This window comes from Malaya genurostris, chromosome 2, assembly GCF_030247185.1.
Source record: "Malaya genurostris strain Urasoe2022 chromosome 2, Malgen_1.1, whole genome shotgun sequence".
NCBI classification, from domain to species: domain Eukaryota; kingdom Metazoa; phylum Arthropoda; class Insecta; order Diptera; family Culicidae; genus Malaya; species Malaya genurostris.
Window position 1 is genome coordinate 54,691,387 of NC_080571.1, and position 18,248 is coordinate 54,709,634.

General features: G+C 42.1%; 1 protein-coding gene across 1 annotated transcript; it reads right to left on the reverse strand.

The window, feature by feature from the left end:
* Nucleotides 1-709: 709 nt before the first annotated feature.
* Nucleotides 710-17,042, reverse strand: LOC131428253 (protein pygopus-like). Its single transcript, XM_058592041.1, has 3 exons — nt 16,273-17,042; nt 9,904-12,637; nt 710-2,414 (listed from the first exon to the last, which is right to left on the reverse strand). The coding sequence occupies exons 2-3, from the start codon at nt 12,222-12,224 to the stop codon at nt 2,294-2,296; spliced, it is 2,442 nt and encodes an 813-aa protein (XP_058448024.1). The 5' UTR covers nt 12,225-12,637; nt 16,273-17,042; the 3' UTR covers nt 710-2,293.
* Between the last annotated feature and the right edge of the window lie 1,206 nt (nt 17,043-18,248).

The window sequence follows — 18,248 nt, forward strand, 5'->3', positions numbered from 1 at the left end:
TGAATGAATTTTTACTGCACTGCTCATGTCAACTGTTCAATATTATTTTGGAAGATGTAATTAGAAGAGCGTGGAGTACGAAAAGTCCGTACAGCTCTTTGGTTTTGCTAAAGACTGAGATGAGGATGGAGACATACATCGGACTGACAGTTGAAGCCGGATGGGATTGGCTAATAAATCCATCGAAGACAAACTACGCGAGAGAGTAGCTCTGTAGAAGAAATACAACGCTTACCACTGTTCGACGAAGACATTTGTTAGAAGGAAATCGTGCGTACAACAGACTTTTCGATCGAGAAATTTACCATCTTGAAAACGCTTATTAGATTGATTATAATCATCGGCCAAGAGATGATAACCGCGTTCCAAGTGCTGGAAGACGGAACATTAAGACGGTGTTGAATCGCGGTTAGCAACAGCTGTTCGGAGAATAAGTGTAATGAAACAACTTTCGCATATTGATTAAAATTTATTGGTTATAGTAAAAAATAACAAATAATGTTCACTAAAAATCTATATTTACAAGAAAATTAAACACACTAATTTATAATAAGAATTAACTAAAAATTGTCCGCTTACAACGTAGCATTCATTAATATTATTACTCTTTCCTCGTTTTTCTTGAATCTCACATTTTCCCCTCCACACCCGAACAAATGGTTGATACAAAAGAAAAACTGCAATTTTGTGACACACTTCGTGTGCAATATTCTTCGAAAAACTAAAATTATTAAATAAAAACATATGCGCTAGTTAATGAACATTCAGCATCTTCCTAAGCGGCTCGCTGTCAGTGAATAATCTCTTTTGTTTTTCTTCCTATTACTTGCGTCTGTGCTCACAACTTTGTTACTTTATAAAACGCCGCCTACTTGCAGAACGCGAAGCTTTGAAATAAACTAATGCGCTTTGGGCGGTTGCAAACGTGACGTACTTATTTTGTTTATAACGGCCGAATGCGCTGAATCGAAAGAAATGAATCTGCTATAACTGTTACCGCACTTATTTAGAAATTTAGAAAATTCTCAAAAATTAAAAAGAAAAAAAAAACAATTAGACGGGTGGAGGAGAAAGTATTTTAATTTGACTGCTGTTTCCAACAGACCTTGAAGGGCGGAGAAAACAATTATGGCTGTTAAACAATTGTAAATTACCATTAGATGACTGAATGAAAAGCAGTTTTTCTTTCTCAGCTGTACAGTCTAAATTGAATTCGTTTCTTGGGCAATATCTCGCGGATACAACGCACTTCAAACCAGGCGGAGTTGTGATTGCGTATTTTTCGTCATTTTTTCAGATATGCGTGAAAATAGAAAAAAAAACCTTGGTAATCCTTCTCAATTCGGAACAGAAATTGAAAAGCGTAACATTTGTATGCAGCATTTACGTTTGACGCTCTAAAGTAATGCTTTTCACAAATTCCTTGTTTTTCTGTGGAATAACCGTCTAGTTTTACTTCCCTTTGCAGATATATTTTTACGAAAAAATACACTTCATATAGAACTTTCTCGTTTTCTCAATGTACGCTACTATCTAACATTTTCGCTCATCAGGAATAGCGTTTAAATAATATAAATATTTCACTTACTTATCAGTTATTTTTTCTGCTTTTCTTCCTTTTTTATCAATAAGTAAACCATACTTTTACATGTATATATTTGAGAAGGCCATTTTTGATTCCATTTTCTTAACGCGCTAAACTTAAGGGTTACAATTTTCATCGTTCTCTCTCTCTCACTTTCTTACTTTCAATTAGAACTGTTTCTTTCATAGAAAACATTACTCGTACCACGATAAATGATTCCTGTTTTCCACCAGTGACAACGACCTAGTGGTGTAATATTTCGGGAAAGAATTAAAAAAAACTTAACTATGGCGCTGTGCTTCCATTTGTTTGCTATACATATTTTCTTACTTCGTTTTATCTAACTACTGCATTTGCTTTCTTTCCCTTTTGTTGCTTTTAAGAACACTAGAATGTCGCTGTTTCCTATTCCTTCCATTACTCGCACACGTGCAGTCATTTTCTCTTACCAAGAATTTAGCTATTTCCATGGTTTCGACATTTATTCGTAATAAAAAAAATGAAAATTCACACATTCAATCGTCACATTTGCTCATTTTTACAGAACATTCGCTAGCATCCTATTTACACTGAACTGCCCCACAGTCGCATCAAACAACATAGAAAAAAAAGCGCGCGAGCATTGTTACTGTGGCTGCACTCGTCTGCTGTGTTCGGTTTTCGTTTTCCGGTCCGTGACGGTGGCGGGGGCGGCGGTGCTATTTGTGACTACGGTTTGAACTTCACCAGCGGTATGTTCTTGGAAGACAGACACTTGTCGCAACACCATTCGGCGTACACTTCGTGGTGAATCAGGAGAAACGCCGCTTCCGTCAATCCGCTGCACGTTCTGAAATTGGTAATACACAATACATGTTAGAAACTAGCTTTTGGGTCAAAATATTCGAATTGGGTGTTTCAGGACATAATGAACTGGATCAGTATCTTATATAGACACGCTTCCGACAGCGAGTTGGCTGCCGGCCGGATGCAAAGGATAAAATTTTTATATGATCGAACATAACTCTGAAACAACTCAATATATTACCAACTAACTTGGTACGAGTAATTCTTGCTGTTCTTAGGTTTCTATCAGAGATATTTTGAGGAGGAGAGGGGCGTATCTATACTATTTGACGAGCACAGATACTTTCTACACCAATCAGAGATGGTCATAAAGGTAATCACGAAAGAGAGCTGTGGTAAGTTCCCTAAGAAAAGGGGAGTTCAATGTATAATTTATTCGATGAGAAGCGATACTTCTTGACTAACTGGCGAGTTGATTAAAAGAGATGAAAATTCCCGGTTTTTTTTAATAGATCGAAATCGGTGGTGGTACTGAGAGTTAAACGAAGAAAGAGCCTTATTGTATATCAAGTTTAGGAAAAACGGGCCATTTGATAATTATAGAAAATTCGCGCCATTAGACATTAAAGTTAAAAGTTTAATTAACGCAAAGAAAAGCGGCTACAGGTCTCAGTTCGTGGAAGAATTGGCAAAAGAAACATCGATAAGCACTCTTTGTAACACAGCCCGGCGAAAGCGCAACAATAATATCACAATGAAAGCAAAGAATATTCCAACCGCTGGATATTCGATTTCGCTAAACAAGTATTTCCTGACTCTGTACCGGAACAGAAGATCACCCGCGTCACGCCATCAAACATAGATACAAGAGATACCGTTTTCGATGGTAGAGTTGTCACTAACGCTCTTGTCATGTAACAATAAAACTACGGGGCTAGACAGAATTAAATTCAACTCGTTGAAAATTTGCCTGACACTGCCAAAAGGCGCTTGTTGAATTTATTCAACGTCATCCCCGTTACTTCGAACTATTTGGAATAGCTTGCGATCATCAGCAAAAGATAAAATTCACATCATTGAAGTACAGGAGGAAGAACAGAGGCCCAAGATGGCTGCCTTGTGGAATCCCGATAATGAATGAAGCGATAAGGATACAGAGCCTTTTATCTTGATTGCTAATCGACGATAATTGAGGTATGAGTGAAACCAACGCAGGATGTAATAACCCAAGACCAATCTGTCCAGCTTTCGCATTAACTTACTATATAATTGGATTACGATTGGAAATTCGGAACATGGAACTGCAAGTCGCTAGGTTTCGCAGGCTGCGACAGGATAATATACGACGAACTAAATCCTCGCAGCTTCGACGTCGTAGCGCTGCAGGAGCTTTGTTGGATGGGACAGAAGGTGTGGAAAAGCGGACATCGAGCGGCTACCTTCTACAAAAGCTGTGGCATAACGAACGAGCTGGGAACTGGCTTTATAGTGCTGGGCAAGATGCGTCAGCGAGTGATTGGGTGGCAGCCGATCAACGCTAGGATGTGTAAGTTGAGAATTAAAGGCCGTTTTTTCAATTACAGTATCATCAACGTGCACTGCCCACATGAATGGAGACCCGATGACGAGAAAGAAGCGTTCTACGTGCAGCTGGAACAAGCCTATGACGGCTGCCCACGCAGAGACGTAAAAATTGTAATCGGTGACATGAATGCCCAGGTAGGAAGGGAGGCAATGTACCGACCGGTAATCGGGCCGAACAGCCTGCATGCCGCATCGAATAACAACGGCCAACGGTGTGTCAACTTTGCGGCCTCCCGAGGAATGGTAGTCAGAAGCACCTTCTTTCCCCGCAAGAATATCCACAAAGCTACCTGGAGATCACCTGACCAACAGACCGAAAACCAAATCGACCACGTTCTGATAGACGGAAAATTTTTCTCGGACATCAACAATGTTCGCACCTACCGCAGTGCGAATATAGATTCGGACCACTACTTGGTTGCTGTATGCATGCGCTCAAAACGGTGGCTACCCAATGTCGAAACCGAACGTCGCGGTTTAACATCGCGCGGCTCCGGGATGCTGGAGTAGCCCAAGATTACGCGCAGCAGTTGGCAGTGGCACTACAAACGGAAGAGCAGCTTGGTGCAGCTACTCTTGAAGATGGCTGGAGAGACATCCGTTCTGCCATAGGTAGCACTGCATCAGCAACGCTAGGTACGGCGGCTCCGAACGTAAGGAACGACTGGTTCGACGACAAATGTGAACAGTTAGTGGCCGAGAAGAATGCAGCTTGGGCGAGCAAGCTGCAACACCGGACGAGAGCAAACGAGGAGCGATACAGACAGGCGTGGAACAGACTAAACTCGGTATCCCGTAGAAAAAAGCGCCAACAGGAAGACCGAGATCGCAAAGCGATGGAACAGCTATTCCGTGCTAATGACACAAGGAAGTTCTATGAGAAGGTGAACCGTTCGCGCAGAGGCCATGTGCCACAGGCCGATATGTGCAAGAACACCAACGGGGATCTTCTCACGAACGACTGTGAGGTGATCGAGAGGTGGCGGCAGTATTTCGACGAGCACCTCAATGGCGATGTGGCGGAATACGAAAGTGGCGGCGCGGTAACGAACTTGGGAACGCGTGCGGAGGACGATAGACTGCCGGTCCCAGACCTCCAAGAGGAGGTGGTAAGCCGGTTGAAAAATAATAAGGCCGCTGGCGTTGACCAACTACCAAGCGAGTTACTAAAACACGGTGGTAATGCACTAGTGAAAGCACTGCACTGGGTCGTTACCAAGATCTAGGAGGTCGAGCTTTTACCGGAGGAATGGGGCGATAAGCTGGATTGCTGCAATTACCGCGCGATAACTCTGCTGAACGCCGCCTACAAGGTACTCTCCCAAATCTTATGCCGTCGACTTTCACCGATTGCAAACGAATTCGTGGGACAATATCAGCCAGGATTTGTGGGCGAACGCGCTACCACGGACCAAGTGTTCGCCATCCGCCAAGTGTTGCAAAAGTGCCGGGAATACAATGTGCCCACACATCACTTATTCATCGATTTCAAATCAGCCTACGACACAATCGATCGAGAACAGCTATGGAAAATCATGCACGACTACGGATTCCCGGACAAACTGATACGATTGGTCAAGGCTACGATGGATCGAGTGATGTGCGTTGTTCGAGTATCGGGGATAAACTCGAGTCCCTTCGAAACTCGCAGAGGGCTACGGCAAGGTGATGGCCTTTCGTGTCTGCTATTCAACATTGCTTTGGAGGGTGTGATAAGAAGAGCGAGGATAGACACGAGTGGCACGATTTTCAGAAAGTCCGTCCAGCTACTTGGTTTCGCTGATGATATTGATATTATAGCACGCAACTTAGAGAAGATGGAAGATACGTACATCGGACTAAAAGCTGAGGCCAAGCGGATCGGACTAGACAGACAAAGTACATGAAAGGCAGGGGCTCGAGAGAAGATAACGTCAGCCACCCATTACGAGTTCTGATTGGTGGTGATGAAATCGAAATGGTCGACGAGTTCGTGTACTTGGGCTCACTGGTGACTGCCGATAATGACACCAGCAGAGAAATTCAGAGACGCATATTGTCAGGAAATCGTGCTTACTTTGGACTGCGCAGGACGCTTCGATCGAGCAAAATTCGCCGTCGTACGAAGTTAACTATCTACAAAACGCTGTTTAGAACGGTTATCCTCTACGGGCATGAGTCCTGGACAATGCTTGCGGAGGATTAACGCGCACTAGGTGTTTTTGAACGGAAGGTGTTGCGAACCATCTTCGGCGGAGTTCGGATGGAAGACGGTACGTGGAGAAGGCGAATGAACCATGAACTGCACCAGTTGCTGGGAGGACCAACCCTCGTCCAAACGGCCAAGGTCGGGCGGTTACGGTGGGCCGGGCGTGTTGTTAGAATGTCGGAGAACAACCCGGTTAAAATGATTCTCGATAATGGTCCGACCGGTATAAGAAGAAGAGGCGCGCAGCGTGCAAGATGGATCGATCAAATTGAGGACGACCTGCGGACCCTTTGCAACTACCGAAGCTGGCGGCGAACAGCCATGAACCGAGTTGAATGGAGACGCCTCCTGTATACAGCAGAGACCCGCGTGGTCTACGACTGAGAGTGTAAGAGTAAGTAATGCGAAAGAAGTTTAGAATGTTTAAAAACGTTCGGATTTAAAAACACAAAAAACTGAGGCTAGCAGAGTTGGCAAAATTACTGTCTACTTTAGACACCTCAGTACAAATATATAGAATGTGGGACAATTATGCGTAGAACGTCAGTATAAGAAATCCTGAAAAATATGGGACAATTTTTCGTAGAGCCAGGCCAGACCAGACGGAAGAAACATAAATAAGCTACTACAATTTATTTTTCAATTATTCAATAGTTTGTTTAGTCCTGACCTAGAAAGATTCTTAGTGACAATAGGATCGAATACAATTACAGTATTCTGAGTTTGTAGAGATAATTTCCCAACTTGAGAGAATCGTAATCGACATAACTCACTTATTTCTCATTGCTCAATTTTCTTAAGGATGGCTAATCCGCTTTCAAAATGCTTATGCTCGATTGAAAACTTCTTCTAAGTCACTGATCAAGTACGAAGCTCAAATGGCTATCACTTCTGCTATTTATTGGGGTTTGTGCTAAGATATAAAGCAGCCGTGAACCTAGTTTATGTTCATCATTACTGAAGAACAACAAACGGAGAGAAAAGATGACGGACTCGAATTTTCACCCTTATCCTTACCGTAAAGATGCTCTACCAACTGCGCTACTCTGAAGTATGTGAACGCAAAAGATGAAATAGAGCTGAACTTGTGCGTAATACTGGATTGAACTACTAGCTTCTGGTTGAACTCTTTTCGAAAGCTAACACTCGGGCGACAACTGATCCCATCCAACTTTCATCCTTCTCTCGTTTATCCATAGCTCACCAGTAGGATGATTTAGATAGTATATAGCATAGAGTATGAGTGTCTTAACACAAATCATTTCAGTTCGTGCTCGTGTCTCACACAGTCGAAAATGGCTTGCGGTTGAGACGACAGAAACAAAGATAATACAGTATAGTGAACAATGGAGTATACGAAATGGTCAAATACGATCTAACGAAGCCTGAAACTTGACCCACAAAACCAAATTTAATTTTTATTGATTTCAAGCGCTACAAAGTTAGACCAGCAGCAAATGAAATTGAAATCTTACCTTGTTCTTGCAACGACTATATGTGTGCATCGATTAGCGGTAGATCGCGGCATCGGTCCGGAGGGAAATATATCACACAAAAGTAGAGAGAAAAATTGAGCAGTTTCAAGCGCACCCAAACCTGCTCAACGCATTTACCAGATGTGGTTTCGATCAAATGCGCCTTCAAACGACATTGCACTGCGATAAGCGCCCCGCCTCCGATAGCTTTTGAGTTATTTAGGGGGCTGCGATCGGTACGGAAGACTTCGTAGTTGGATCCAAAACCGTGAACGGATAGCGTACAATCGCTGAGACACGTCTCCGAGAGATCGATGATGTCGAAGCAACCATCCGAGCAAGTCAGCAAACAGTCTTTGATGGGCATGTTCATTCAGATGGCGCTTCGGTCGGGTGCGAAAGAGCGTGGAGCTGAGTATCTTGATAAAACGATTTCTTTGATAGGCGACACTTCGCGATACGATTGCAAAAAAAGTGGCAACAAAACTGACCGAAAAACACTACAAAGTATCTTTACTCCACCACGACAAAAAAAAAACTGTCCAATTCTTGTCGAGACTACGAGTAACGCAGTGAATAATCACGAATAAAAACCACTATAAATCAATAAAAAAATGCTTAATGCGACGATCACACAAACAATGACGGTACGTTTTTCACAAACTGTAAATGACGAGCGAAACGCAAGGCAATTCCATCTTACATCATTTGTGGTCAAGGTTGGATACATCCGTGTAAAACGCTGATTAACTATGAAAATCTGCTGGTTACATGTCAGTTTTGTGAACAAAGAGCACACTACGGCAAACCTTGCACTAAAAGTGCGAAAAGGACATCTTCAACCAAAAACAAGGACATCCGTTCAGCAACGGTAACTATTGAACCCTGTGCTTATGCAACAACAATATCACCGATGCGATCATGGATGACGAGGCGAGCCACAAATAAAGTGCCCCTTAATCCTCGCTGGATGGGAATGGAAGCTTTTCTCCCCCTAGGAAAAGGGTGACAACGAGATCCAATATGAAAAAAAAATTCAATTAAAAAATCGGCTCAATCAGCCAGGTAAAGCTTGTACGCAAATAGTCCTGAAGAAAAATATCGTTAAAAAACACAAATCACAATTTTGTTTTATCTGTAAAATCGTCTTCCTCTAATGAACATCATTGGGGCTCATCACATAGAGCTGAGCTGAGCTGAAGTAGATCGCCCGTAGTTGCACTTCGTGATTGACCGAATTAGTGGAAATGTACAATGAACCAAGAAAATGAAGCTTGGGAGAAGCAAATCATTTTCGCTGTACATACCCACTCACTCCCTAACTTTTTATTAAATGATCAATATCGACGCTGGCTACGACCAAAAGCTGTGCTACTGAGGAAAAGAAAGGAATGTTAGTCCGATACTCGTTGTTTCTAGAGACCGCGGGTGCCACTGTATCTCCATGATCATCACGGGATGGGAGATTTGTTTGATTTTCGATACTCAGGAGAAATATAATAAGTAAGAAAAATATAAAATATCTCCCAAGAACGATCTCACCAGTATCCCTTTTCTCCTGCTTGCTCTGCTGTCAGCAACGCGAGATGAAACACGACCACTGAATGAATAAAGTAAAAACACTTGCGAATGGGTCCGCTGCGGACCAACCCTAGACCTTCAGTTTGAATCCATCATTGGCGGCTCATCACATAGATAAGAAAAATTGATGTGTAACAGTAAGACCAAAGACAAAATAAAGAATCCTAAAGCGTTTAGCTGACGAGTTGTAGATACACGATAGACGTTGTCAGCAAGGGTTCTGAAGTGTGTTCTACTCATGTTCCAGAGTAGCGTAGTTAGAAGAGCATCCCCACAGTAAAAAGGCAGGGTTAAGGGTTCGAGTCCTAAAACTGTTTTTCGTCAATATTAAGCGGCAAACGTTTTGCTCCTCCAAACTTTTCGTGTTTCTTTTGGGTCCCATAAGAACTACGCAAAATTTTAGCTCGATCGGTGAAACTATATTTTTGCGCCCAAGTATATATGGGATTTAGTTTGGGGAAATTGACTTTTTACAAAGAAAAATAAGCTGGAGTTCAACCTATAAACTCTAAAAATCAGTACATCGATTATTTTCGTAGGAAATTTAACGAGGAAGAAAACCTTCGACGACCGAATGCCCCGAGTTTGGTGGAGCTGAAGTCAAAATTTTACCTCTCTCTCGTATATATATTAAATAGCTAATATGACAGTTCAGTCAACAGGAAATATTAATCCGTCTTTAGTAAACAACTCGCAACACTTACCTATGAAACCAAAAATTGCAACCAGATTCGCACAAAATTCCTTGGTCGTTGTCATGAACCTCTTTGTGGCAACCTCCGCACGGGTAGATGGGAGGAGCGTTGGGATTCTGCGGGTTGAAAACTTTCGACTGGTCGGGCGGGTACAGCTTCCCCGAGGTTACCGGCATCGGTTTCGGCCCGAACATGCCCATGTGATGGTGATGATTCGGTGGTGGGCCATTTCCAGGTGGTCCCAGACCACCCATAGGGCCACCAGGACCGCTCATAGGACCACCGGGGCCACCACCCATCGGGCCACCTATCATGTGAGGAGATTGCAGTGGGCTTCCACCCATTCCACCGCCCATACCTCCCATATGACCCATGGGGCCACCCATCGGAGGTCCTCCCATGTTCATTCCACCGGGACCCATTGGCCCTCCAGGGCCCATTGGTGGCCTATGTCCTGCATGACCTGGTGGCATATTTCCATGCGGTAGCATTCCCATGTGATGATGCATGCTGTTTGGTCCACCGCCTCCTCCTCCTCCTCCACCCCCACCACCACCTCCTCCTCCGACGCCAGCCAACGAAGGAGGCATATGGGGGTTTTGTTGATGATTTCCTGGGTGATTACCGGGGTGATTTCCGGGATGGTTGCCGGGGTGATTTCCGGGATGATTACCAGGATGATGCGAAGGGTGATGATTCATTCCGCTCATCGAATTCGGTGGCATTCCACCCATACCGCCAGGACCCATGCCAGCTGGGTTCATATTACCTAAACTATTGCTGCCGGGACCAACACCAGCTGGATTCATCTGTTGCTGCTGCTGAGGTCCAGAGCCGGAACCAGGTCCGCTACCAACTGGACCACTGTTAGCACCAGGTCCTTGATGGTGTTGAGCATGAGGAGACTGATGTGGCAAGGGAGACACATGTGATTGTTGCTGCTGTGGATGCGGCGGATGGGGCGGTAGTGGCTGGGATTGAGCGGCAGGAGATTGATTCTGTGGTTGCTGTTGATTCGCTGACATCGATGGCGACTGATTAGGCTGACTCACTTGCATTTGCTGCTGCTGTTGGTTGCTTTGTTGGGATTGTTGACCTTGTTGACTATTCGGTTGCTGTTGAGGGCCCAGCTGATGAGGTAATTGATTTAGGTTTCCTGATTGCTGATTTGTCATTGCACCATTGGGTAAGTTCATTCTATTATTACTATTAATACCGGCCACATTCGGTGACGTCTGTCCACCGACTGTTTGTCCTGCCGATGACACTGGTTGACTATGACCAGCCGAATGAGGACCCATGGGGACGTGATTTGGTGGACCATTGCCAAGGGGGCTATTCATCGGAGGTCCCATTGGACCGTTGTTCATATGACCACCACTCGTGTTCATGGGACTACCCAACATTTGTCCCTGGCCACCGTGTGGCGAGCCCATGCCGGGCATTGAATTCATAGGACTACCAATGTTACCGCTGCTCATGGGGCTTCCTACAGACTTATTATTCATTTGCTGCTGACTCATTGGTGACATCCCACCCATTGGGCCCATTGGAGATAGATTTTGGTTCATGCCACCCATCGGGCTTAGACCTCCCATGGGTGCTCCAGGCATTGCGCCCATGGGACTCATTCCTCCTCGTTGTATTGGTCCATGAGGTCCCATGCCACCCATCTGCCCCATACCGGAGTTCATATGCATAGGATGTCCCATTGGACTGCCCATTCCCATCGGGCTCATACCTCGCATCGGTGGACCTTGAGGGCCTCCAGGACCCATTGGACCATGAGGTCCCATACCGTGATGTGGTGATCCGTGGCCTGGACCGTGACCCATTGCATGCGGAGGCATCCCATGCAGAGGTCCACCATGAGGTCCGCCATGCGGTGGTCCATGGGGAGGACCATGATGGCCCATTGGTCCTCCCAAATGATGCGGATGCATTCCCATATGATTCATTCCCATTGGACCACCGTGACCCATCGCACCACCGCCCATGTGACCCATCATTCCCGGTCCTCCGTGGTGCATATGACCCATATGAGGTGATGGCGTGTGCGTAGGGGTATCATCAAAAGGATTCGACGCTACAATTGTGTCTCCGTAACCAGTCGGCGGAGGTGGCAGTAGATCCTGAGGAGAGGGTGTTGGTGTTGGTTGCGAGGCTGCCGAGTTTGCACTGTTGGCATTGGAGGTTTTCCTTCGCTTTTTCGGTTGGCTCGGTGCCGAGATGGGTAGCTGCGGAGACTCCGACGGTGACTTGAAATCCGGTGGACATCCCAGTCCGGGACCTGGTAATCGATACGATGCCATTCCCAGATTGTGTGTCATAACTTGGCTAGGTTGACGGTACACCTTACAGCCTGAATTTAGAGCCGTTATTCGGAGAACTGACACAGGTAGGTACGCGGAACGTGACTTTGCCTTCCGAGGAACCTGAAACAAAAACTACACATCCACTACACACCAGTCACTACTGAATTTTCTCTACGTGCTTTGTAAAGTGTTATTGCTCTTCTGGTTATAATTTTTCACAACTTGTTTCGTACTTTTTTACCTAAACATACTAACAAATAATCGTTTCACATTACTTCAACGGAGGAGCAGTTCTAACAGTTCGTTTCCTACAGCAGTCCAATAGCATAGTTCTTCACTAGCGCAATTAATACGCTATCCGTGACAATCAGTTCACTAGGTAATTCATTCTGCACACACCATACTGTAGCATAACTATCGAGGTTGACCTGTAAAGAAGGTAGACGATGTAAAATTAGTTTTGATGTGGCCATCATTTTAGAAATAATTCAATGGGGTTTTTCAATAGTGGAATCAAAATCTAATCGCGGGTATTAATTATAGAGATTTACTTATTTAGAAAGTAGATCTGTTTGTTTTTTTTTAATCCGGGTTTAACCCGCTGACCATCCACCGAAGTTTGGGAACAGTTCTTATCGTACATGACAGACAACATACTAGTCCAGACTCATAATAAAAATGAAAATGTTCTTATTCCAGAACCGTCGCATAAATCCTATTTTAAATCACGTATTCAGCATACAAAATTTAAAAAAAATGCCTAATTTTAGCCGAATTTAACAAAATAAACCTCATCAATGCGCAATAGTTACTCAATGTTCTGCTAGGAAAATATCGTTCATTATCAACATAAAATCCTCAGTCGTGTATTCATCTGCAATACAAGATCAAGTTAGGCAGGCGATCTGCTTTTTTTGCATCAATTCTACACATCTATCTCGTCTGCAAGGTTCCCTCCTGTATCAGTATACCCTCGATAGGGAATCACATATTTTCGCACTTTCCTGATGTTGGCTCTTGTCATGCTTGGTGGTATCAAGAATAAAGAGCGAACAGCAGAAAAAAAATGCCGGAGTGAGTAATAAATTTGTACACCTCTCGCCGCACACCATCATGCTATAAATGATTGACCTCAGTCGGTAGCAGACCCAGAAGCGCTGCACGGATCCAATAAAACGTGCGAGTAAAAATATTTTTTCGATAGCATGAGAGAGAAGGAAATAAAAATGGAAGCTCTACCTCCAATAACAAAAAAAAATAATATAAATTCGAAGACGAAAACAGAGTGTGAATGAAAAATGAATGCAAGGGAACCAGCGATGTCAATGGCAGTGTTGCTAGATATGTCGTTGCATTTACATGGTCACATAATTTCGAGAATTTACATAATATTAAAAATTCCCAGGAAAAAACTCATAATTTTAGAGAAACGCAAAGCAAAGATATATTTTGCCAATGTCATGAAAGTTTATGAAACGATAGATCTGATAAAAATATTTTAAGAAAGCGATTCGGCAGACTTCCGTGACCGCCTTGTTACGGTGCCATCTTGACGAGACCGAAGTCGAAACGTCAAAAAATCAGCTGATTAAAACGCAAATAGCCAGTCAGTAATGCAATCGTATTCCGGTTTATCTTGTTTTTTTTTTATCTTTTATTTTTCGACAGCTTTAACATAATTGTGGTTGTTCGCCAGAGTTTATATTGTTCGTTGAACGAAACCTTGAGGTTTCTTGGGTACAATACAATACAATAACGTGGCGGTTTACCTCAAACAAAACAGTGTTTTGTGACATTAAGTAGAAGCAATTTTCACAATTTGATACCCACGGCTTATCAAAAATTTTGAGGCCTACTTCCAAATGACTGGTGTCAGATGGATGAATTCCCGAAACTTTCTGTTCTGGTGTAATTGCGAGAAATAAAATTTAATAAAAACATTTTCAGAACGAGTTCTTTACGTTCTAAAGCGTCTGGAATAAGAAATTGGTTTCGGAAATCTCCAAATTTTCAGAGAATCGGCATACATTGTTTCCATGACAACACGTTTCCTGCAAATTTCGAAAAATTTGCATAAATTTATTAACTAAATTCAACCTTTTTCAATTCTGACGCTGGAAACTATCTTGCTTTCTACTACTTCTCGGGTAATTTTTCAAAAGGGCGTATAAGCAAGTGACAGTTTCTCTTTAATCACTCTCTCTTTCGATTATTGTTGATTATTGATGAAATACCGGGTGCTCTGTCTTATGTGTCGGTATGTAAACGCTGAATATCTTTCACATTTACCAACCGAACGATTGCATCAGATGTTTTGGAAACGCACAATTTTCACCGCTTTTGAATTTATTTTGATCGCTTCGCATCGAAACAAGGTGATGAAATAGTGACAATTCACATTGAAAACAGTCGTTCCATTGTGTTAACTCAACGTGCATATTGGAAAATATATCGCGGCAAAAAGGCACCATCTGACAATAGTATTGGTTTAAGTTTAGTGTCCATTACGAATTTTACAGAACCTTCATTCCTTAGTTTAACAGATCCAACCTAGACTCTTTGTCGTTGAACGGTGACCATTTCTAGAATTTACGAATATCAAAGATTTCTTTTTCAGTTTTTTTAAGAATTGAATTTTATCTATTCTTAGCTAATGTTTTCTTATTTTGATCTGATTGCTATCAGCTTTCGTGAAAATCCATTACCATGAAAAACCATTACCTAGATTGTATAGGTTTAGCACTCTCGCAATATATTTTGTTTTGACAGAGACGAAAGTCTCCTGTATATTTTATTTTTGGCTGAAAGTCTCTTTAATAAAGAAAACAAAAAAAAACAAGCATATTTTGTTTCCATGGCAAGTAGTATTCAATAAGTCGAAATTGACAAACGCATGAAGCCCTAATTTTAGCATAGTGCCTGTAAGAATGATTTCATGTTTAATGAATTTACATTGACTATATCTTTTACTAAGGATTGTTGTACCAATAGTGACCAACATTCAATCAAAGAAATGTGCAAAAAATCGAATACAATATCTTTGTTTCGGCTCCAAGAAGCAACACCACAGCGAAAATAGTTCGAAAATTCAATGGTTGGGTTATTCGAATTACTCACTATTACGTTAGTATTATATAGAAATAGTTAAAAATTCTTCATAGTAGAATTTAAGGAAACCTTCTATTTTTTTCAAAAACGGTTCGAGTTCAGTACTGCTATTATACGACGCGAAAACTCGAAGTGAATGCACCTATTTTCATCTTACCCTTAAGGACAATCTATCGGGCAGAAGCAGCAGATCTTACTTTAACTAATGGTTTTGGTTACCCTAGAGTTTTATGAATAATTCAACGTCGTATAGTATATTTATTTTTTTCTAACCAATTGATATTCAACCTTTTCGGTCAATAATAGATGTTTCAAATCGATTAGTAATAAGATGATTAGATATAACATATGCACTTTTCAAGGCAGCAAGTTCTGATGTTTGACAATTAAACATCGTAGCTCAGATTGAAGATTATACACCCGAACATACTGTGTATAAATTACAACTAGAACTAACTAGGAAAGGAACTATCAGCAAATGGGTGTACCTCCTGTTTTACTTTCTCTTCCAATTGTTACGGAACTATCAATATATAAAATATAAAAACAATCTAGCAATTCAAGAAACGAAAAGTTACTAAAACAATCCTGTCATATTCAGTTAAGACCTTTATGGGACGAACGAAACGAAGGAATTTGTTTTATAGGAGACTGCCAGTCAATTTATGATTATAAAAAATCCGGAATTGGTTTATACCATCCTAATATTAGTTACAGGTAAGAACGACGAAAACATCTATTATTTTATCAATGATTTTTTTTTTATAAGCTCAATACAAAAATTGAAGATAGAAAAATAACCGAAATCAAAATACCAAATAAATATTTCTGCCAACACGTCCTTGAATCTAACCTAACATTTTAATCTATGTTCGAAAGTAGCTACAATTTTCCTTGACAGAAATAAAGCATTCCACTTAAGAAAATTACATTAAAAAAAAAACAAACTACTCACAAATGCATCGTTCCGAGTATCGCCGTTTTGAACGGCTAGCGAGTCCCAGCCGTTTCCTTACATCCCGGAAGCAATCCACTTCGTCTCATGAATCGTATGCTGAGCAGGAGTCCTTAACGAACCGCTATCTCTTTCACACTACTTTCGAAACCAGCACACTGTACTTGGACCGAGCCAAAGCTCGCTTGTTCGCCAGGCAGCACAGGCTTCTTCTTCTCGTTCTTCGTGTCGCGGGATTCCTCGATCAAAACATCATCGCCGCCAGTGCGGACACGTCCTGTAAGCTCCAGATCCGAATCGACGCCATGCGGGAAATGATCGGGTGCTGTAACCCCTTTCACTAACAGAAATACGTCGATAAACCGTTCAATCCGAATCGAAATATGAAATCTTTTCTCCTCACTTTTGGATAATCTTCGAGTGCTTTCGGATACTGTATTGGTATTATGCTACTCTCCCGAATATATACACATGAAGGTCTGCTTCAGCGATGGAGACGACACACGCACCGCGCGAACGAAAGGGGAACTGAATTTTTACTCCAACAGAAAACCAACCCGGCTCCGCGTATTTTCTGGCCTGACGACCGGAAAAACGTTCCTTCGGTATTAGCCTCGACCCTAGTACCAGATTAGTCCGCTAAAATGCACTATTTCCACAGAAAAAACCGTTTTCTTTTCGTGAAGCACTCGCTACGGACACAACACACAAAATAATCGTAAACTCGAGTTTTTCGAACTATAGCCTTTTTCACGTTTGTGCGATGGAGAAATAGTAGTATACTATAGGTTTTCAGTTCAGCGGCGTGTATTTCTCGGCGGCTGCCAAAGCAATTTGTGATGGTGTGTGTGCAATATAGGTGACTTGTCCGAAACGGTGCTGCCCTGTCAGAAAACGAGCATAAGCTCAGGGTTTAACAGCTTTCGAAGGAGATCGTCAACACAAAACTCAAAAGCTCTCTCAAGTGACCAGGGATGTATTTCTAGGATTTCCATGCATATTGTTGACGATTGAAACATTATTTGTTCCGAGCTAGAACGGTTTGTGCCAAGAAGTTAATTCAGAAAATAGTTTTTTTTTACGATTATCAATATTGTACTTAACGCCATACACTCTGATAAAGCGTTTCAAGATTGTTCTCTTTGTAGAAGTTTAGAGCAAATTCAGCAGCTGCAAGATTCATATGGGGGGTCCATAATATAACTGAAACTGAAAAAAAACGTATCGTATTTTTTAGAACAATTCAACTGTTGAACTTAAAACTGGTATACGCTACCGTTCTATTTTTTCTAGAGTACCTTAGCTGAGTAACGACATCTCATCCGTAATGTTGGCAACAATTCAAAACATTCAATCCAAAATATTGGCAGTGTCTTACATCGTAATTGACAGGTCGTTTGCTCTCTGGAACTGGAGGCTGTCATTCCAAACGAAGTGCTGATATTGAATATTTGAAACAAGAGTAAAACATTGCTGGGGCTGCCAGTTATTTTTTTATAATTTCTAGATTTTAATTCTAGATATATACACTGAAGTCTTTTTTTATGCGAATTTACGTACCGCATAAAAAAAACCGCATAAAAAAAAACCGCATAACTCTGAAAATTCGCATAAAAAAAAACCGCATAACTCTGAAAATTCGCATAAAAAAAACCGCATAACTCTGAAACTTCGCATAAAAAAAGACCGCAGAAGGGCAAACCGCATAACTCTGAAAATTCGCATAAAAAAAAAACGCATAACTCTGAAACTTCGCATAAAAAAAAACCGCATAACTCTGAAAATTCGCATAAAAAAAGTCGCGTAAAAAAAAACCGCATAAAAAAAGACCGCATAAAAAAAGACCTCAGTGTATATCTATATTATATATCTAGAACTACAGGCCCGTGCGCAGGAGGGGGGGGTGGGGGGTTTTAACCCCCCCCCCCTCCCCGCCCCCCATGAAGAATTTTTTTTAAATTAAGTTTCATGAACAA

Excerpts from the sequence above, each read along its gene's own strand:
- LOC131428253 (XM_058592041.1), bottom strand. The coding sequence starts at position 12,224 with ATGACACACAATCTGGGAATGGCATCGTATCGATTACCAGGTCCCGGA. Across the intron at positions 2,415-9,903 it reads TGCAATTTTTGGTTTCATAG|AACGTGCAGCGGATTGACGG; the intron begins GTAAGTGTTGCG and ends TACCAATTTCAG.